The 23,323-nt window shown below is 40.4% G+C and overlaps 1 protein-coding gene across 18 annotated transcripts in view; it reads right to left on the bottom strand.

The window, feature by feature from the left end:
- Positions 1-21,989, bottom strand: part of RIMS2 (regulating synaptic membrane exocytosis 2) — a 799,605-nt gene extending 777,616 nt beyond the window's left edge. For 8 of the 18 annotated variants that reach the window (XM_045004555.1, XM_045004557.1, XM_045004552.1 and 5 more), the window contains exon 1: positions 21,737-21,988. In XM_045004555.1, coding sequence (XP_044860490.1) covers positions 21,737-21,912 — 176 coding nt within the window. In that variant the 5' untranslated portion in view covers positions 21,913-21,988. Of the gene's footprint in view, positions 1-21,736 lie in introns of all 18 variants that reach the window. The other 10 variants (XM_045004563.1, XM_045004558.1, XM_045004565.1 and 7 more) reach the window with 4 other exon arrangements.
- Between the last annotated feature and the right edge of the window lie 1,334 nt (positions 21,990-23,323).

The raw sequence follows: 23,323 nt of genomic DNA on the forward strand, positions 1-23,323 counted from the left end.
TCCAGTTATAAAAGAATATTGGGGTACTATTTTAAACCAAATATTACAAATTGTTGAATTTTTTTTTTTAATTATTGGATCTTTAGTAATCTTATTGAGGCTTCCTAGTGAAAATGTTCACTTAAGGAACTGAAGAACTAATCTCACATCTGTAAGTAGCTGCTAGACAACTGGTAGTTTCTCACTGGAAAAGGAAAAGTCACACTAAATTAGAGAAATGTTTAAAAATAAAAAAGGATATAGCTGTTATGATATGATATAATATGCTGTTACACATCATGTATTAGTGCTTTATGGTAATATTTTTAAATGGTTTATACTTTGTAAATAGCTATTTTTTTAAATATTTCTATTAATTATACTTGGTGCCCCACCTCACCTCCTGCAGATCACTTTGCAAAATTGGAATCTTAAGAAAATGGTCCATAATTTTAGCAAACCAATTACATTTATTGCAATTTCTTTGTAAATTTTTTGGAGCAGGAACATCCTTTTATTGTATGTTTGCACAGTGCCTATTACTGTGAGGTCCTGGTTCTTGCCTGGGATTCTTAGGCAAATACTAAATAATAAAATATTTTTAATTAATTCATACTAAATTTTTGCTGCCCAAGACCTTTAAATGGCATTTTAATTACATCTGTAAGGTTTGTAATTTACAGAATTAGCCATTTAAAATACTTTATTCAGAGCAGGTTAAATTACAACAAAAAGTTCATATGTACTCTTTTTTAAAATATATAGGTATATATTAAAGGGACACTACAAAACATGAATATAAAAATCATTACATAATTAGGAACAATTGGAAGGTCATTTCATCCACCGGCAATTGAATTACTATTAGAAAACCAGATCCCTCGTTATTTCAATCAATAAACATATCCCTCAGTCCTTACATAACCTATGAAGAAATACTAGAACATCTATGAATTGCTACTGGACATTGGACCTTTTGTAGATACATGTATTTTGTTCCCCATGCCTCAGATCTCATCACAGGTACTTGAATCCATAGCAAATGAGATGGAAATCTCCAGTGCAGTGTATTTAATCTGCTTCACAAGCAACTCTTCCCTCTCCACATATTCTGTCATCTATTCTAGAAGAAAACAGGTTTGCTCAGCAGTTTAGATCCCACCCTCATTTTATTATGCCATGTAAGATCAAAATTTCAGAAATGCTTAAGACAGTCAGCCATTCTTGAAAATTTTACCCATACTGTCATGAGGAAAACCTGTTCAGTAAAGAACCATTCATTTTGTAGGAGATAATTATAAAACATTATTATAGTACTGTAAAGTGCAATGTGTGTTTATGAACTTTAGCAAGACATTTCATGGGCTCAAACAATTACAATCTAATTGAAACAAAACATAAAACAACAATCCAAGATAGGAAGGTTGTGGGGATTTTTGAAAAGAACAAAAGGATTGTTTTAATAGGTTGGTTTTAAGGGGAGATTTGAAGGAATAGGAGACCTGACAGAAGACAACAGGGAAACAACACAATAGAAGGCACAAAGCGGTGTGGGAAAAGAATGTAGAGGAAACAGTAAGATGAACAGATACGGATGAATGTAGAGGAGCAAGATGGGAATAGATGGAAAGTGAGAGTAGAGACAGGGTTTGGGGCAAGAGATTATTGGATTTGTAGGTGAAGACAAGTTGATTGAATCAGATGTTATAAGGCACAGGAAGTCTACCGAGGAATTCAAAGAATGGGGAAAGAGGTAGAAGAAGATTTCAGTAGAACAAGTTTGGAAAGATTTGAGGCAGGTAGGTGGTGGAAAGGAAGTCAGTATAAAGGCCAAACAAGAGCAAAGGTGATTACAGTACTCATACATGAGGCCCAGAGGATTCAGGGGGGCTGGGGCAAAGCAATTTTGGGGGGCCCTTCCATAAAAAAAAGTTGCAATACTATAGAATATTATATTCTCCTGGGGGCCACTGGGGGGCCCGGGGCAAAATGCCCCACTTGCCCTCCCCCGCAGCCCCCCGGGGAGCCCTGACATGAGGACAGATAAGAAGGAAACACCATTCTAGATGCATGTCAAATCAAGACACTTACTTTTTCTCTTCCTAACAACTGAAATACACATAGGGATTTGAACATCAATACCTCTACATATTTTAAATGGGAGAAATTAACCCCTACATTTTGTTGACTTCTACAGAATTTAGGCACACAAATCTAGGAGTTTTATGTCAACCCTAATAAAATGTAACATTACTATAAACATAACACTTAGGTGCATATATATACCACACTAATTATTAACATGTAACATAGAATGAGAACAGGGTGTCGCATGTATAAAGCAGAGAGATGCTGTTCCCCAAGAAATGACTGTTATAGTTAATTATAGAAACATACCTGTTATACTACAATTTTCAAAAACAGTCAATTCTTCAATAAGGATTTGGATTTTAAAGTTCTAAAAAAGTCATTGTACATGTGTTTTTGTTTGTTTCTTTTTACCTCAGTTAAAGGAATTAGGTGATGAACTGGAAGTTAATATTCCTATTTTGACATTATGAAAAAGAATGAGATATTTTAAATTAAAATGAGTTTACGGAAAAGATGCTAAATTACCAATGCCTCTAAAAAACAAAATCTCATGATGATCTTTTTGAAAGGGCAGTGATTTCCAAATCAAGATGGTAGCATAAATGTAATTTGTTTGTCGAAAATGTTTATTGCTTTGGAGAGGAAGTTGACTGGGGGGGAGGGGTTAAACTCCATGCTTTTGGACTATATGGCTAGATGGATGAGAAGAACCAGAACACCAACTGTGGAAGTTCAGCTCCTGCAGACACCTTTAGGGACCATAATCAAGAAGAAACTAACTGAAAGATTCCAAGAGCAATGGTTAAGCTTAGAGGGTGGCATGTTAACATATCCTAATGTGGTATCACTGCCCTTGTGGAACAAAAAACCTTGGGAAGTTCCACCTACCCTAACTTGGAAGCCAACACCCAGGAATGATAATCCTACAGACAGATATAAGAGAAGCCTGAATTTTTGAAGTATGAAGAAAAAAGGTCAGATTCAAAGGTGGAGAGGATGGCAGCACAACTTGAACTTTAGGAATGACAACAACTTTAGCAGCAGCATGTTGGATAAACTATGAGTAAAGAAAAGGTGAAAATACATAACACTACATAAGAGGCACAGCATGAAAGAGACCATTCAATTGCCCTAAAAGCTACACAGAACCCTACATCATGCTGCATCCAGCCCAAAATTTTTGAAGTTTCTTCTAATTTGGGGTGCCCAAGTTTAAATGCCCTAGGTTTGATTTTTCAGAGGTGCTAAGCACCGACACGTCCAGACTTAAGTCAATGGGAGATGCAAGTCCTCAGCTCTAGATATGGTCAAAATATGGAAAAAATAAGTTGTTTCCATTTCACAGGACTCAAAACAAAACAATTTTCTTCTCATTTTTCACATCATTTCTATGAAAAGTTTTAAATTTTAGACTTTTCATTTTCCCCCTTACCTTTCCCATTTTGCCATTGAGTGCACTAAAATTAATTATGCCCAAGGCTTTTTCCCTGGGTTTGTGGTTTTGTTGGGGTTGTTTGGTTTGTTTATTTGGGTGGGGGGTTCCATTTTTACTTTTGCCACTCTAACTTTTCAAAACTACTCCAACTTTTGAAAAATAACAGAGCTTCCTTTTTGTCATTCCGTAACTTTCCAAAATTGAGAAAGGTTTGAAAAGTTATAGGGTGGCAAAAAGAAAAAGAGGAAAAGGAAAAAATATAAAGAAAAAGTATGTGGGGGGAGGGGAAGCCCTAGACATAGTTCATTCTATTGTAGTTGGGGGGGAGAGGTATAAGAAGGGGAAGGGAACAGAAATTTCAAAATTTTGACAAAAACCCAGGAAATTTTGGAAAAAAATTGTGAAAGTTTTGTTTAAAAAAATCGCTATTTTGTTTAAAACAAATTTTGAATGAAATTTTTTTACCAACTTTACTTAGCATCTCTGTAAATCAGGCCACAAGTGTCTCAAATTGAGCACTGAAAATTAGAAGCAACTATGAAAATGCTGGCCTCAGCTTTTCTCAGTCAGGCTAGCATGACTAATTATCATCAGTGATTGTATCTTCGAGGAAGGGAGATCATGAAAATATTAGTGGCCCAATAGGGGTCATGGCTTCTAAAAGTTTCAAAACCACTGTGCTAGATAATCTGCAGCATGGATACAGCATCTGTGCAGTTGATCATAGAATATTAGGTTTGGAAGGGATCTCAGGAGGTCATCCTGCTCAAAGCAGGACCAATACCAACTAAATCATCCCAGTCAGGGCTTTGTCAAGCCAGGCCTTAAAAACCTCTAAGGATGGAGATTCTACCACCTCCCTAGGTAACCCATTCCAATGCTTCACCATCCTCCTAGTGAAATAGTGTTTCCTAATATCCAACCTAGACACCTCTCACTGCAACTTGAGTCCATTGCTTCTTGTTCTGTTATCTGCTACCACTGAGAACAGCCTAGCTCCATCCTCTTTGGAACCCCCCTTCAGGTAGTTGAAGGCTACTATCAAATTTCACCTCAGTCTTCTCTTCTGCAGACTAAATAACCCCAGTTCCCTCAGCTTCTCCTCGTAAGTCATGTGCCCATGCCCCCTAATCATTTTCATTGCCCTCCACTGGACTATCTCCAATTTGTCCACATCCATTCTGCAGTGAGGGGATCAAAACTGGACGCAGTACTCCAGGTGTGGCCTCACCAGTGCCAAATAGAAGGAAACTATCACTTCCCTCAAGTACTGGCAATGCTCCTACTAATACAGCCCAATATGCCATTGGCCTTCTTAGCAACAAGGGCACACTGCTGACTCATATCCAGCTTCTCATCCACTGTAAATCACCAGGTCCTTCTCTGCAGAACTGCTGCTTAGCCAGTTAGTCCCCAGCCTGTAGCAGTGCATGGGATTCTTCCTTCCTAAGTGCAGGACTCTGCACTTGTCCTTGTTGAACCTCATCAGATTTCTTTTGGCCCAATTCTTCAATTTGTCTAGGTCACTCTGGACCCTATCCCTACCCTCCAGCATATCTACCTCTTCCCCTAGTTTAGTGTCATCTGTAAACTTGCTGAGGATGCAATTAATCCCATCATCCAGATCATTAATAAAGATGTTGAACAAAACCAGCCCCAGGACCGACCCCTGGGGCACTCCGCTTGATACTGGCTGCCAATTAGACATCGAGCCGTTGATCACTACCAGTTGATCCCAACAATCTAGCCAGCTTTCTGTCCACCTTATAGTCCATTCATCCAATCCATACTTCTTTAACTTGCTGGCAAGATAGGACACAGACACCTGATAGGGAAATGAAAAGTTTCAGAGTGGTAGTCGTGTTAGTCTGTATCAGCAAAAAAAATGAGGAAATGGAAATGGAAATGAAAAGGTTTCTCTCATGCCATACATCTTACTCTACCTGTATAGATATAGTCTATCCAAAACAATGTAACTAAAGTAATCTGGTGGTTCTGCTACTCTGTGTTAACTTCCTTCAAAATTAGAGGCCAGTTTTGAAAAAGTGAGCCTAAAATTATATTATCCATATTGTACTTCTGAGACAATTTTAATACAAATTACTTTACCTCTCTGTATTTCAGTTTCCTTCTCTGTGAAATGGATGTAATACTTATTAGCACAAAAAATTATCTGATTTAGTTATTGAGTGTGATGCATTTTAAGACAGCCATTTTGAAAGACGAATTCTTCATGGATTTCTCTATAACAGAACATTATTCTTCAGTCTCTGTTCAAAGAGAAACTCTCAGTTATAAATAATGGCAAAAAAATTAACAATCCTATGAAAACTTCTTCTAATGTAGCTAATGCGTAAGATTTCAATGTGTGTATTGTAATTTTATGGGAAGTGTGCAAGTCTGTGTTATTCTGTTTTCAAGATAATTTGGGACAAAAAAGTTCTAAAAATACTCAATTTATTAAAAGACATTTAATTAATTTTAACTCAAATTAATTAATTAATCTGTATTCTGTATTAATTAAATGCATTCTGTATTCAAATAATTTTGGGGAGGATACACTGTATTCTTCATTTGTAACTAAGTGGTTGAATTCCTGCTTTAAATGCAAAACTCTACTGATCATTAACTATCAAACTGTGACTGTTGCTTCCATAATAATATTGAAAGCTCTTTGGGACACGAGTGATAGCATTTCTTTTCTTCAATTTTGAGCTGTAAAATGCGTACCATACTTTTAGACTACATATAAATAATAAACAGAAGTTTACAGTATCATGGTTGTAGTAATTTATAAACACTTGTGCACTTAACTTCACACGTTTCCATTTAACTCAATAGGACTACTCATATGCACAAAGTTAAGCATGTACATAAGTGTTTGCAGGGTCAGGGCCTAAGTATTTAAATTAATTAATTTTTATCTGACCAATCAAAAATGCATTTCCAATTGTGATAATTACAGTAAGTCCAGTTTATATAGAACAAACGTAAGCTTTTAAACAGAAAATGCCCTTACCTAATGTTATTAACCGTTAATTGAATTATCTGACAAAGGGTTTATTTTTTCCTGGGCAAACATGCATATGAATTTAGGATCTGTTTCATACAAGGGAATATCTGTGTTTGTGAATATTTTTCAGATATATAAGTAACAGCATGTTTAGACAAGAACCCCTAGACATATTACAGTAAACTATGTGGATAACATAAATGCAGAAGTACAATATGGAGTTAAGATCCAAATTCCACCACTCTGTCTAAATATATCTGAATAGGCACAAATATATGTTGCCAAAGAACTATCATTGTTCCTCCATAATCCATTCAGCTATGATCACCTGTGTAGGCCCATCTATAAATATTGATTATTTTTGTCTGTAACATGAATAACCAGCACAGAGGAGATGCCTCGCGGCCACTGCTGTGTCAGAGGATGTAGTGCCCTGCATATCAGAGCATTGTTTCTGAACTCTTCCCTGAAATACCCCTTCTTGGCTGAATGCCTGCAGAGCACCCTCTCTATAAATTTGTGTTGGAAAAGCCAGTACCAGGGCATAAAACTTCCAACCCTTTCCTCTCAGGTTTTCTGTCATGCACTTCTTTGACTCTGGAAGACATAATTTTGCCAAAATCATAGAATCACAGAAGGGACGTCAACAGGTCTTCTAGTCTGGTCCCCTGAACTCAAGGCAGGACTAAGTATAATCTAGACCATCCCTGACACATTTGTCTAACCGGCTCTTAAAAATCTCCAATGACGGATATCTATGATCTTCCTGGACAATTTATTCCAGTGCTTAACTACTCTGTCAGGAAATTCTTCCTAATGGCCAACCTAAACCGCCCTTCCTGCAATTTAAGCCCATTGCTTCTTGTCCCATCCTCAGAGGGGATATTTTTTCTCCCGCCTCCTTGTAACAACCTTTTAAGTACTTGAAAATTATCATGTCCCCTGTCAGTCTTCTCTTCTCCAGGCTAAACAAACCCAATTTTTTCAATCTTCCATCATCAGAGATGTTTTCTAGACCTTTAATCATTTGTGTTGATCTTCTCTGGACTCTCTCCAATTTGTCCACATCTTTCCTGAAATGTGGCACCAAGAACCGGACACAATATTCCACCTGAGGCCTAATCAGTTTGAAGTAGAGCCAAAGAATTACTTTTGTGTCTTGCTTACAACACTCCTGATAATACATCCCAGAATGATGTTTGCTTCTTTTGCAACAGCGTTACACTGTTGACTCATATTTAGCTTGTGATCAACTATGACCCCCAGATCCCTTTCCACAGGGATCTGCAATACATAGATAGTAGCAGAAAATATAGCTTTTTTTCCAAATACACTGGAGGAGGGGTTGGTTTATTTTAAAGCTTCTTAACCATTGATTCCCTATACATTCCTTAATATGTATTTACAATTAATATTTTCAAACACATCTATTTAAGGTGATAGATAACGGAATTACTCTCTGACAATGCTCTTCCAATGCCAGATAGACAGACTTTAGAAAATATGACTGCTGAGAGAATGTCTCCTATTCTGGTATATTTAGATCTGTGAATCTGCAGCTTGTATTACATGTGAAACAAATTATTAGCAATGCCCCTGCAGATATCGATATAATTTTACAAGTCATCTAATGAAAGATTGAAAAAAGCAACAAAAATATTCAAAAGCAAAATCAAGAAATATCATTCTCTGCACAAAAATAAAAGGGAATATTTACTCTTGAATAGCTTAGACTCTTTGTAGCTATCTTTCACATCTATTATATCATCATTCGTGAGAAAAATAAGGATGTTCATTAACTATTTTTATGTTAAGTATCAGAGGGGAAGCAGTGTTAGTCTGGATCTGTAAAAGCAGCAAAGAGTCCTGTGGCACCTTATAGACTAACAGACATATTGGAGCATGAGCTTTCGTGGGTGAATACCCACTTCGTGCATCCGACGAAGTGGGTATTCACCCACAAAAGCTCATGCTCCAATATGTCTGTTAGTCTATAAGGTGCCACAGGACTCTTTGCTATTTTTACGTTGGTTCAAGATATCAGTGTTCAGTAGAATGAACAGGAGTACTTGTGGCACCTTAGAGACTAATAAATTTATTTGAGCATAAGCTTTCATGGGCTACAGCCCACTTCATTGGATGCATAGAATGGAACATGCATCCAATGAAGTGGGCTGTAGCCCATGAAAGCTTATGCTCAAATAAATTTGTTAGTCTCGAAGGTGCCACAAGTACTCCTGTTCTTTTTGTGGATACATACTAACATGGCTGCTACTCTGAAACTGTTCAGTAGAATGTAATTCTCATCCTTCTTAATATGACAGGATGCTATTTTTCTAACTGTTAGGTAATGTATAGTTCAACTGTCACTTACTGTGCAGCAGCTGGTTACACAGAATGAAGTAAATCATAATCACAATGACTAACCAAATTAATGAAAGCACACTGAATTAAAAAAAAAAAAAGCTGTCTGAGGGCCTGATTTGGCAACAATTCATTTGATTTCCGTGCTATACTAGACTGCAGATACCAGTTTTTCTAAATGTCCACAGTGCTGAATTCAGCCTTTAGATGTTGCAGATATTAGAATCAATTCAGCAATATTCATGTTAAATTTACAGAAACAGACTACTGTCAAAAGCTTGTGTATACATGATATAGATACAGAATAGCTACATAAATAACATTAGGGTAGTGTTAAGGCAATGACCAACTTACAAAAAGCAAGAAATTCACATCCAAAGTTTAAATCTCTTTAACACATTGTATTGGGGGGGGAGGAAGAGAGAGAGAGAATGACAATATGTGAGCTAGAGAGAGAAATTACAGTCTTAATTGAATGCTGATTAACGTAAACTTGTCACAATCTTAACGATAAACTGTTTCCTTAATGTTATTGGAGGAGGAATCTAAATGAAAAATTATCTCCTGTATTTATAAGATTTAACCTAGAGACGGGACTAGCTTCATCCATATTATTTTAGCCTATGGCTTGAAATATCCGCTCACCACTCTCTAATGGTGAGTAGAAGGCTTTCCTTAGCAAGATAGAACGGTGACCAGGGTCCCAGGGAGCCACTCTGAGGTTACTCAGGTAGGGCAAACTGCAAAGAATGGGGTAGACAATCCCCAAAGCTGGTGGATATTCCAATACTTAGATTCATCAAACCAGCACAAAACAGCTTTTATAATACCTTACTGGTTACCCAGAAGCCAACAACACAGTTCCCTTAAATCAATCCAGCCTTAGGCCTCCACCCAGATGCCCAAGTCAAATATGATGAGGATTACTGAAAATCTTATTCATCATATAAGAAAGTTCTACCAGTCCCAAAGGATTGGACACATTACCTCCCAGGTTAATGAATATTCCAGATCGCACCCAAATACACAATTCTAATCAGTCGTTATTAACTAAACTAAAATTTATTAAAAAAGAAAAGAGAAAGTATTGGTTAAAAGATCAGTATACATACAAACATGAGTACAGTTATGAGATCAGATTCATAGTAGAGACAGTGAGCTTTGTAGTTGCAAAGAGTTATTTCAGAATTAGTTATAGGTTATAGTCCAACGTCCATATTCAGGGTGATCCAGATGGGACTGGAGATCTCAGATCTTACGATACAAGGTTCAAACTCAAACTGAAGTCATCTAGGAGGAATTCCAAGTTCTCTCTGGTAGAGAGGCATAGTTATACACATCAGAAGGATCACATTCTCCAAATCTCCTTACAAGCATGATTCATTGAACGTTTTTAGAATCTGAGCAAGAAATATACTAGTATTAGGAACAGACCTGGTCTAGAAAGGGAGAACATTCAGGTTCTAGGTAGTGTGTCTCAGATGCTGGAGGTCTGAGTGAGTGAAAGTACCCTGATGAATCAAGTCTTTAAAGATTGGCAGGAACCAGGGTTGGTGAACAGGAATCAAAAGAAATCTGGGGAACCATGGGAATCAGGGTCCATATGAAGGGAGACCATTATTACTTTTGCTCAGTCCTGGTATATCTTCCTTGTCATCCTGATTACCAATGGGAATGTATAAAAGCAAAAGACCAGCCCAGGGTGATGACAATGTGTTCGCCCTCTAGGCCTGAGCATTCCATTGTTGTAAACAAAACTTTATTATTTTCATATTGTATCAAGTAGTGAACAGGTCCACTTGCAACAGAAAATCTGAAACTTTTCAAAAACTCTTTGAGCTCAACCCTGGGCCCTGATGCAGCTGCTACCAAGGAGTAATGTAGGGGGTAAACATCAGTATTGATGCACAATTGTTATTAAAATTATTATTTACAGTAACTCCTCACTTAACGTCCTCCCGCTTAACATTGTTTCAAAGTTACGTCGCTGCTCAATTAGGGAACATGCTCGTTTAAAGTTGTGCAATGCTTCCTTATAACGTCATTTGGCTGCCTGCTCTGTCCACTTGCAGTGGAAGAGCAGCGACTTTACAGGGGAGCATTGCACAAGTTCCTCTTCTCTGCCTCCTCCCCCTTCCTCCCAGCTCTTCCCCCACTGCTGTTTGGCGGTACTTAGGACTTTCTGGGAGGGAGGGGGAGGAGAGGGAAAGCACTGCCTCCCCCACCCACCAGAAAATTCTAATGACTTTCGGGGGCGGAAGGAGCGGGGATGTGGCGTGCTCCGGAGAGGAGGTGGAGTGGGGGTGGGAAGAGGCGGGCGTGGAGTGGTGACAGGAAAAGGCAGGAGCATTCCTGGCAAAGTCGGCACCTGTTCTTCTGAAGGGAAGCTGCCGCTGCGAAGTTGCTTCCTAGTGTCCTTGCCTACAAGGGGCTGTGCCTGTGTGGGGTAAGCCAGGGGCACTTCCCAACCACAGTACCGTACAGTACTGTACAGTATATAATGCCTTTTGTCTGCCCAAAAAAAATTTCCTTTGAACCTAACCCCCCTGCATTTACATTAAATCTTATGGGAAAATTGGATTCATTTAACATTGTTTCACTTAAAGTTGCATTTTTCAGGAACATAACTACAACATTAAATAAGGAGTTACTGTATTCTTATAATTTTAAGTCATTATAATTTTGACTTTGTCTTTACTGAATTTTAAGATATACAATTATTTTCACACACATGATGTTTGGAGAATATGGTAGTTCACATGCTTATATTTTTGGTTGCATATTTAATTAAATCATAGAATATCAAGGTTGGAAGGGAACTCAGGAGGTGATCTAGTCCAACCTACTGCTCAAAGCAGGACCAATCCCCAGACAGATTTTTGCCCCAGGCCCCTAAATGGCCCCTTTAAGGATTGAACTCACAACTCTGGGTTTAGCAGGACAATGCTCAATCCAGAGCTATCCCTCCCCACAAAAATGTTCAAGCTAATTAAAGGAATTTCTAGAAAATCTCTGCTTTCTGTCAACCAGTGACAGGCTCCAAAAGTGTCAAAGATTACACTTCCTTAATCATAAAAGCATATTTATTATCTCCATATGTATTTACAGAGACTCTGGGATGCAGTTTTATAACTTCTATTTTGCTTTATCAGTCTACATTAGTATAAAATAAAGTATGTTTGGAAAATGCAAATAAATGTTAGCTATTGTGATTTATTCCTTGTATAGAATATTTGATAGGATTCTTTAACTATAAATGTACTACAAATGGTAGGTTGTAAGTTTAGGAACCATTTGATCAAAAGGCCAACAACAAACAAGATTGTCTTCTCAAAGAAGAGGTCACCTTCCCTTCATACAAGACACCAGTGTGATACAGACATCATCTTTATCTCAAGAATGCAAACTTCTGAAGATATTGATGATTTAGAAAGACATCTGGTTGTTTTACACAATGTGAGGATGCTCTTTATTCAGGACATTCCAAAAAGAAGTGATGCTTAGGTTGTGTTATCAGAGCTTTAAACTAAGTCATAAAAGTGGGCCTCTTCACCCCTCCTCTTTGCAGGGGAAAAACCTTAAATTTTACACCCACACAAAGAATTCTACAAATATTCTAATTGAGACTGATTTATTTTTATAAAGACTCTAAAGTCTTCATTCTTCAAATGTTAAGAACAACATTTATGGTAGAAAAATGTTTTACAAAAGATACTAGTTACTTCTAACTCATGTTTCCACTTGAAGGTGAAAACCTTTGTTGTCCCTCAAATGCTTAAAATGCTTAAGCTTCTCTTGAGATGTATATTTGCAAATATTTTGTATCTAAAAGCAAGCCTTCAAATAATAACCACCCTGTACAAATATAGCAAGATTATTTGATGATAAGAATCCATTTGAATATAAAAATATTCATGTTAATTAGGGAATTAGTTATCTGGCAACGCTTGAAAAATTCAATAGCAAACTCTCCGAGGATGGTAAGAAGAAAGGACAATAACGTCTTTGATGACGATTTAAGTTTAAAGACTAAAAAAAACTCATTTAAGAGCTGAAAGACATGTATATAGAAATGTGAGTATCTGGACTCATCTGAAACAAAATTTCAACTCCTATGATATCCCTAATGGAATTAAAGGACTATCTCAGCAAACAGATTGAATAGAAGAAACAGTTAAAACTCTAACAATGATGTTCTGAGAGTTTCCAACCACAAAGACAAAAGCAATACATAACCATGAAGTTCAAGAATAATTGCAACCCTGTCGCATAGACATTGGCAGTTTGCATGTTCATGAGCTGCAGATGCCACCAAGATAATGTGTTGAGCCAATGGAAGGTGACAGCAGCTGATATTTAAATCCAATCAAGCCCCTGAGAGAAGTGTCTTCCATCTTTAATGAAACTATGGAAAAAGAATAGTATAAATTGCTCTGAACCCTTATACTATCATATTACTAAACCCTTATGTACTATTATGCTTATATGCTCTCTTATGCTTTTACACGAACTCTTACCCTCACATCTCAGCCTGTTCATCTCAACACATCTTCAATACAGCACCTCTCCAAGCAAACAAATAGCAAGGGCAGCAAGAAGTACAACTAAGACAAACAAAGAAGCCACAACACAACATCAAGAAGAAGCAACCTTCCAGTATAGCACAGTCAGGGGCGGCTCTAGGTATTTTGCCGCCCCAAGCACGGCAGGAGGCTGTGGGAGGTCCCCGGTCCCGCAGATTCAGCAGCATGCCTGAGGGAGGTCCGCCAAAGCCGCGGGACCAGCGGACCCTCCACAGGCATGCCGCTGAAGGCAACCTGCCTGCCGCCCTCACGCTTGGCGTGCTGGTGCCTAGAGCCGCCCCTGAGCACAGTTGCTGCAACAGGATGACGTCACCAAGACTTCAATATCATTGGTGAGAAGAGGTGGAGTTTGCAAAAGCACTGCCAATAGATTAGATTTAAAATTGTTGTGATAGTTTTAATGGAATATTGAAATGCTATTGTAATGTAAGATGCTAACGGGTTTTCTTGTTAAACATGAGATTGTTTAGACGGTGTACTGCTGGAAAGGAGACAAACTAATCTTGGTAAACAGAGATAAATAGTGAGATTTAATTTGAACTTAAGATTTTTAATATTAAGAACATCAGAATGGCTAAACTGGGTCAGACCAAAAGTCCATCTAGCCCAGTATCCTGCCTTCCGACAGTGGCCAATGCCAGGTGCCCCAGAGGGAATGAACAGCTAATCATCAAGTGATCCATTCCCTGTCACTCATTCCCAGCTTCTGGCAAACAGAGGCTAGGGACACCATCCCTGCCCATCCTGGCTAATAGCCATTGATAGACCTATCCTCCATGAATTTATCTAGTTCTTTTTTAAACCCTGTTGTAATCTTGGCCTTCAGAACATTCTCTGGGAAAAAGTTTCACAGGTTGACTGTGTGTTGTGTGAAGAAATACTTCCTTTTGTTTGTTTTAAACCTGCTGCCTATTAATTTCATTTGGTGACCCCTAGTTCTTTTGTTATGAGAAGGAGTAAATAACACTTCCTTATCTACTTTCTCCACACCAGTCATTATTTTAAAGACCTCTATCATATTCCCCCCTTAGTCGTATCTTTTCCAAGCTGAAAAGACCCAGTCTTATTAATCTCTCCTCATAGGGAAGCCGTTCTATACCCCTAATCATTTTGTTGCCCTTTTCTGAACCTTTTCCAATTCCAATATATCTTTTTTTAAGATGGGGCAATCACATCTGCATGCAGTATGCAAGATGTGGGCATACCATGGATTTATATAGAGGCAATATGTTATTTTGTCTTATTATCTATCCCTTTCTTAATGATTCCCAACATTCTGTTCATTTTTTTGACTGCTGCTGCACATTGAGTGGGTATTTTCAGAGAACTAGCCACAATGACTCCAAGATCTGTTTCTTGAGTGAGAAAAAGAGTGTCATGTCCTTCATCACTCAAGTTTCTTCTTCCTATATCTTCCTATACTTTCTATTTTCCACTATTTCAAGACTACATTTAAATTCATCTTCACCATATACATATGTTGTACAGCATAAGTAAACAAAAACAAAACAAAACTGTACGCTCCATCCTTCAATCTGTATTCAGCAAAACACATAATGAAATCATGGGAATGCTGCCTGAATAAGAAATGTTGACTACAGTCCTAGGTTATTATCTACCTCAAAAAATACAACACTTTAATAGATTCCAAGGCCAGAAGGGACCTTTCTGATCATCTAGTCTGATGTCCTATATAAGACAGGCCATAGAACTTCTCCAAAATAATTTCTAGAGCATATCTTTTAGAAAAAAAAGTAGACAAGAATATTCCAGAGAAAGAGTATCCAGTCCCATCCGCAATATCCTCATCTTCTTTTGGTGAGGCAGAAAATCCACCTACATCCATCTTTGCAGATGAATAATGTTTTCAAGTACTTAAAGTGCATGTAGAAATCTTAGACATTCCTCTGGAGACTATTCAAGAAAACCACCACAAGCTCTTAAACATATTGCATTAACTAACACCCAGGAAATTAGCCATGCCAATAAAGAATGGCATGCTGAAACCTGCCAAATCCATCTAGCATGAGCCTGCTTCCATCTAAACTACCTCTAAGACAGCAGACAGAAGGTCAAGTCCCTGCAAAGGATTTGAACACTTACTCTCATCCTGCATCTGGCTCTCCTGCTGTGCAAGTAGTACAGGAGAGAACAAAATAGCAAAGTCTACTAAAGTCACCCCAAGGAAAAAAGAATCCCCAAAAAAATGGATCTTTTCATCAAGCCTTCAAATGAAAGCAGCAAATTATCAAGTGCTGCTCAACATATTTCTTTAATTTGTGACAAACTGTCTAATTTTGTTGATCCGTTACTCAAGGAACTCCAAGAGTTACTGAAATAGCTTATGGCCAACTGGTTGCTCAAACATCTTGCCAGACTGCACTGGACACATGATACAGCAGGGCACACCATGGCTACTGAAATAAGCAGGACAAGGTTGTCCTGGCTTCAGTCCTCTGGAACTTCAACAGAGGTTCAGGCAATAATCGAGGACCTCCCATTTAAGGGAAAGCTTCTTCAGCAGTGGGACAGACAAAGCTCTCCATATTTTAAAGGATGAAAGAGCAACTCTGTCCTTCCAGGGCTCTGTATCCCAGCACCCATATTTTAGGCAGTGCTCAGTTACATTCAACTCAAGAACTTTAGAGCCACTGAGAAAGAGGCAGAGATTCCACCAGAGGCAACCCTCTGCCTCCTCCGTGGCTGCCCCACAGTCTGAGGTTTTGAATAGGCAGGAAGTTTGATGCATGCTTGGACTAAAGGATCTTTGTTCTACCCTTTTCCCCACTCCGCCCCTTTGGTAACCAGCTGTTTTATTTTCAAGAATCTTGGGCAGGCATTACTCAGACCAGTGGGCCCTCAAAATTTACAAAATCTTACAAATTTTGAATCCCTCAGACCCCTATTTGCACTTCAGAAAAAACATACAAAGAATGATCACTTTATAGGCATACACACCCAAAATATTCAAAACACTGAGCATTTCATGTTTTCTATCTTTAAAAAATAGTATAAATCCTAACTAATCAATTTGCATAACATCCCTGTGAGGTAGGGAAGCTTTAAACATATTTTATATAGCAGTAACACATACAAATATTTCATGTAACTCTGAAGACCACAAACTAACAGATCAGGATTAGAACTCTCAGGCAACAATCTCCTCCCACATCAGCACTACTGCTAAATCCTAAGTGTTTTTTCCTTTACTTCTCCAAAGTCACTTCATTCCTGCCATTAAACACTTGATCATCTTTCCTCATGACTACTGAGAACTCCTCTTCCCTGAACTCCTTAGCTGTCACTTCACTGCATCAAAAAAAAAAAAACCAGCTGTGAAAATCATCTTCTTTGTCCACTGTGCTATCCATACCTACTTCCTCTTCCAATCCGTTAATCATGCCCACACCCCACTCAGCACCATGTGAATGAACACCTAATTTCAGTTTATTTATAAAATAGGATTACAATATGTCTCTAAAACAATGAAATGTACGTTTTCAGAGCCTGTTCCTGTTGGTTTTACAGAGAACAGCATTTTATCCTAGTTTTTATAGACTATAACAGACTGGTCACCTGAAATAGCTGCCAACCTCTGGTGACATTGAAGGTAAACTGGACAAGCACATATGCACCTCAAAGACCACTCCCAAGTCTGTTATGCAATAATGTTGCCACCTTACTACCCTTCATGAGACCTCCCAATAAGCACTCCCCTCAAGCCAGCCCTCCCATATAAAAGTCAGATTCATACAGAGACTTAAGTTAATTTGCATTTTTTCTAACATAGGGCCCAATCCTGCAAAGTGCCCTCAATGCCAATCAAATCAGTGGAAGTTGAAGGGCACTCAGGACCTCACAAAACTGGGATCATAAATTCATTTATATAGAGACAACATGACCTGAAAAACTATTAGGAAGCTTACATGGATAAAACTAGAAAAAAGATGCAGAACATACATATTGTAAATGAAAACTCTTCATGCAAATTCTACACAAAGTCCCTACAACAACAGAGGTTCAAAACATTTGCATTTTTGTAGTTTAATTAAGATGAACTTGTATAAATTGTAGAGGAAAAATTTACTGCATCATGAGTACATATATTATGTATATTAAATATTGCTCAAAAATCTTTTTCTGTCCTGTTACATAAATTAAATAACTTAGTATCTTTTTACCACACTACATTTACTTTGCCTGTTAATTCAAATACTTTTGTTAAATCTCAGCAAAATATTTTTTCTATGGGAGGAACATTTTTAAAATGTTCAGTTTTTCAGATTAAAAATAACAGTCCAATATCAAAACATTACTCTAGTTTCTAGTAAAGATAAATTTCCTCACAAATAAATTACAATAATATATGTTTAAATAGCTTTAGGTTGAAACACAAATCAGCAAAAGCAAGGAATCTCAAATTTAGGCCTATAGTTGATTTAGGAAAAAACAAACACAACAGAGTGATCTAACTATAAAATGATAACCTTAATGAAGGGGCAGCTGCAGCAACTCTTACACTGAGCCAAATCAACATTCAGTAAAGCAGGAATGAAAGAAACAGAAACCCCACTCCAGTAGTACCAAAACTTCCAGAGGAGAGGCTCAGAGTAGAATCAGCACAGTATCCTGACCCCTCCTCCTCCATGGGAACACTGCATGGCTACAGCTGTGTGCATTTAGGAGACAGAGAAGGGAGCAGATCTGGTAAACAGCCACTTTACATGTCATCTTCCCCCTACAAATCTCAGCAGGAGTTCATGCTGACCTTATCAAAATTAACTCCTGGAGATTCAAACTCTATAGCATCTATCTCCACTCCCCACAAGAGATTAGTGCATGTAGAGAGAGGGATTTTTTATATATCCTTTTTTTTTTTAAATAGACATACACATTTCTGCCTGGAGACAGAAAAGGGAGGAATAAAAATAAACAGTCCACATGACGGATACTAGTCACACTATTTAATGAACGTCTGGAAAGTTCTAAAAAATCATAGTGATGGGCACCATGCAATAACTTGAAATGGCACGGAAGAAAGCAGGAGCATGGAGGGAGGGGCTAGCCTCTCATACTGACATTCAGTCATCATAAGTTTCCCCAAAGTTTACAGGAAATCCATCCTTACCCCCTCAATTCTCTAATAAGAACGTTATCACAAGACCTCTCCAAGTGTCAGCTCAGACTTTCCAGCATAATTTTATCCACCCGTGTTTTATTTTCATGAAATGGAGTGATATAGCCTGTAATTCTTACTCAGATAAAAGTCCATTTCACTTCAAAAGAAGTTTACCTTCAATGGAAATTTTGCTTGAATAAGGAGTGCAGAATTTGGCTCTATCTGCATCGTAACAATAATAGTTAAATGTATATGTTGTATTAATGTTCTTGTTTTCTTTTAGAAATTGGGGAACATATCTGTCAAGAAGGTTAAACTGCAAAATATTTACCTAAGAGAGTAGAACAAGTTTTTGTATGGTATTTTTTCTAGTAAATATAGAGAAAGAGAACACTTTTAGAATAAACAGTGCTTTGAAACTATCAAGTGCATATTTCAAATTAAATAAAGTAAATAAAATGCCTTTAGAAAATAACATTGATAAGTTGTTTACCTGAAACCATATCACTTCTCAAGGTCTTGTAAATTATTATTAACTCCCATTGACAACAATACTTCTATAAGATAGTTGTTTTAGTCCATCCTGTACATACATATTTTGGCATATAGTCTTTCCAACACCTTACACACAATTCTCAACCTCCACCACACCATCCACACACTGTGTCAAGTGAAAAGCTGAAATTACAGCAATGACACTCCTTAATGGGAAGACGGTGGATCAGCTCATAAGCTGTTATAAATTGACATAGCTCCATCAATAAGAGGTTTGAGTGTGAAACCAATGGGAAACTAAGCCTCATAGAATGCATATGCTTCTCTCAATGTTCTAATGGAGGGTGTGGTATCACCTTACTTTATTTTGCAACTGCATGCATTCCTTTCCCCCACAAACTTCCTTCTGTTCTGAATGTGTTCTCAGATAATAACAGAGCAAACTTAAATTTAAAAAAAAATAGAAAATCTGTTTACACTTATAATCCTTACACTTAAACCATTTGATGTTAGTTGAATCCTCTCCCTTTCTTAAAATTACTGGGAAATTACCCTGCCTATAATATGCACATTAGTGATAATGTATGAAATTCTTAGCCTTGTAACAACCTTACTCCTAAAAAATTATGACTCCTCATGCATATAGGTTACAATCACATTTAAAACACACATAACATATGTTTAGATTTTAGAATTATACATGATTTTTACTATTAAAAAATCAGTGATATTCTTACTTTCTTACAGTAAATGTAATTATAAAATCACAAATATTATAGAATCCAAAACACAGTTGCCAGCAATATTTGTTAATCTTTAATGCTACTCTCATATATTGAAGCTATACCTCTGATTAATAACTTGTAATTTAATTTCTTGTTAATGTTTTTAAACACACAAAATTTTTGAGTTAAAAATTTACATTATTTTATTTTGATTCTCCATATTATTCAGAAATGTAACAAATCTTTTAAGTACTTTAAAATGCGGGTGCCACAATAGTGCGAATTATATAATATTAAAATGTCAGCTATTCAATACTCTGAATTACTTTTGATTATTTAGAATTAGAATGACAAATTAGATATGTAATTTGATTTCCAGTGTATAATTCACACTGGTGTTCTTCAAAATGTTGACATATTAAAGCATTTTTTAAAGCAGAGGCACACTGAAAAGGATTTAAGAAGTGGAGCACTCTTTTGCCTTCAATAACTTTTATTTAAAGACTAACCATAGTTTAAATTTCCACTAGCATATTTCTAATGAAACAATGACTGGAACACACACACTTCCAACCAAGCATCAAGGCCCAGAGATAGCTTTTAGCTAGATTTTGAAGGAACAGTTGAAACCCACAATGGTCAAGAGACAGTGCTAAATCATAGAATTCTCTCTTTTTTGCATTAACCATTGACACTGTGAAAAATATTATGTCACCTCTTTTCTGGCTTTTTCATATGTCTACACATAATATTGTATAGAGTAACGTGATGTTATACTTCTAAATCATTAGAGGTGAATGTGGTGGTTTCACCAGATAGAGAAGTGTTTACATGTGTTTGGTAAGTTTCATGAGTGTTTACATGTGTTTGGTAAGTAGACATATGGGACAACCGTACGGATTCAGATTACAAACCCAGTATCTTCACATTAATCTGCAAGCAATAGATCTGAATGCCTCTCCAAGTGCTTTAGATAGGTAAAAATAACCGAAGACCACAAGAAAAAGTTTGCATTTCCTTAGCACCCTTCACTTCCCGCTGCACCAAGAAACAAAAATGCGTTAAAATGTACAGCCTTCCGAGACAAGCCTCCCCCGATCCCTGACAACTGCGAGCTGGACCCGTCTGCAGACGGAAGGGAGTCGATGGAGAGACATGGAAGGACAGCAGGGCCATAAACGCTTCCCCCCCCACTCCCGGTCTGGACAGCTCCCTGGTGCTGAAGTTACAGAGCCGCTGTGGAAACGTGCTTCCCTCCTCAGCGTCCCAGCCGCTAGCAGCCGGCAGGCCCCGCCCGGCGTGTGGTTAGCGGGACAGGGTACTAGGAACCACAGGTGCCAGGGGCTGAGTGCCCACCCCACGGAGACGTTTTCTCAGCTAGGAAAGAGGCGCGGAGCGGGGGCGGGCGACGCTGGTAGAGAAAGATGGCGGCTCTTGCAAACCCACTTGGAGACAGTTAGAGCCTAGGCCCTGTCCACAAATCTCCGGCCCGAGGTGTGGGGGCGAGCGGTACCAGGGCCCCGCCACACGCTCGCAGCCAGGAACGAGCCCGCGGCCTCCCACCCGCCCTCCGGCAGCTCCCCCACTGCCGAGACCCTTTTCCTTGCACACGCCGGGTTAGAACAGCAGCACCTGTGCGGCCATGTTGGGTGCCTAGCCCCAGTCTCTGCCCGATGCCAGCCGCCTCCCCCTGTCCCCGGAGAGCGGGGGGGCGGTGGGGGGAGGACAAAGCACCGGGGACCTGGAGCAAATACCACAGCCGAGCGGCCTCATCTCCACACCCCCATCAGCTTCCCCCCTCCCCACAGCAGCTAGGGCCCCGACAGAATCAAGCCCCCAATCCCCGCAACACCTCGGCGGCTGGGGTCGAGCCCGCCACCCCGGCTCTCTCTGCGGCCCTGAGCGGGTAGGAAAGGAGGGGGCTGCCCTTACTTGAGCACGGACTGCTCCTTCTCTTCCTCCTTCTTCTGCCGCTCCATGACGGCCAGGATGATCTTCCTCTCTTCCTCCGTGAGGTGGCTGAGGTCGGGCATCTCCGACTGCGGGGCCTGAGGTGGAGGAGGCTGAGGAGGAGCAGGGCCGCTCCGCGGCCCGACAGGAGCCGACATGTTTGGTGGAGCTCAGCCACGCGACGGGAGACACGGGGCTCGCTCGGGCGGCAGCGGCAGGAGCAGCAGCCGCCGGCGCGGGGAGCGATACATACAAGTCAATGCACGCGGATCAATGGGCAGCCTGATGAATCAACAGCGCCCCGGGGAGGGGGCTGACCGGGGAAGCCCGGCCTCACACACACACTCTGCCCACTCGTGAGGGGAGCCGCGGGGGGAGGGGGAAGGAGAGTGACGCGCGGGAAGGGGGCCGAAGCAGAATGAAGAGGGGGTGGGGGCAGGGACTCTAGGAGGGGGGCAGCGGAACGGGCGGAGACCTGAGGGGATGGGCAGCGAGGGGGTGGCCAGACAGAGAGCGGGGGGACGGGATTGACCCCGGGAGAAGGCGCGAGGCCAGATTACGCTAACCCCGGCGCCAGAGGAAGAGTCTGAGCCCGGAAACCGGCGGCTGCAGGGACGCCAGGGGCAGGAAGCCGGTTGCAGGGGAAGAAGCGGGGGGGTGTGACAGGAGCCCTGCCGCCCAAGAGCGCAGAGCCGGGGCAAAGCCCGTAGGGTGCACGCGAGCCCCAGCCGCCGGCAGCTGTAGCCGGCTCATAATTCCACGCCGAGGTCCGGGGCTGGGCGTGGGGCGCCGCTGACGGCCGCCGCCGCCTCCTGCTGCAGGTGCTCCTGTGCGGGCCTCGCCGCCGCTGCCGCGCTCGGCTGCTGGAGACAGTCCGCCTAACCCATCGCCGCGCTGAGAGCGAGCGGGAGTCACGGAAGGGGGCTCCGCGTCCTCCTGCCGGCCCCGCGCCCGGCCCGGAGCGACGCTTTTTCCTGCCGCGGGAGTTACGGGGCTCCGCTTTTCGCAGGGGATCGACGCCCAGCGAGGGGGTGGGGAGAAGATTTATTATTATTATTGTTATTTATTTATAAATGCACAAAAATGGACGCGATAAAAATCACGCGAGGAAGGACAAGGAGGAGCCAAGCGCCGCGGACGCGCTGGGAGGACCGAGCCCAGCTGCTCAAGGGGCGGACGCACCGAGGGAGGGGGGCGGAGAAAGACTGTGCACAGCCGCCGCTGCCGGGGCTCTCCCGAGAGGCGGGGGTGGAGAGGAGCTAGGGGCGGAAGAGCAGAGAGTGAGAGTGGGAAAGGCGGCCAGAGAAATCGGATTAGGGAGAAGGGGGGTACGAGAGGGCGAAGTGGCTGGGAAAGAAGGTGGCGTGAGATGCAGCAGCCCCTGGGAAAGGAGGCGATGGGGATGGCAGTGGAGGCGAACTGGAGCAGACAGCGCGATGGAGCAAAGGTACAAAGGGGGTGGGAGCTAACCGGGTACAGTGCACCGCGGGACGTAAGGGGGGGGAAACGGTGCACTATCTTTATTCACACCCAGGCACATACCCCATAACAGGAGAAGAGTCACAACAG

This window comes from Mauremys mutica, chromosome 2 (assembly GCF_020497125.1).
Source record: "Mauremys mutica isolate MM-2020 ecotype Southern chromosome 2, ASM2049712v1, whole genome shotgun sequence".
In the NCBI taxonomy this organism is placed as follows: Eukaryota; Metazoa; Chordata; order Testudines; family Geoemydidae; genus Mauremys; species Mauremys mutica.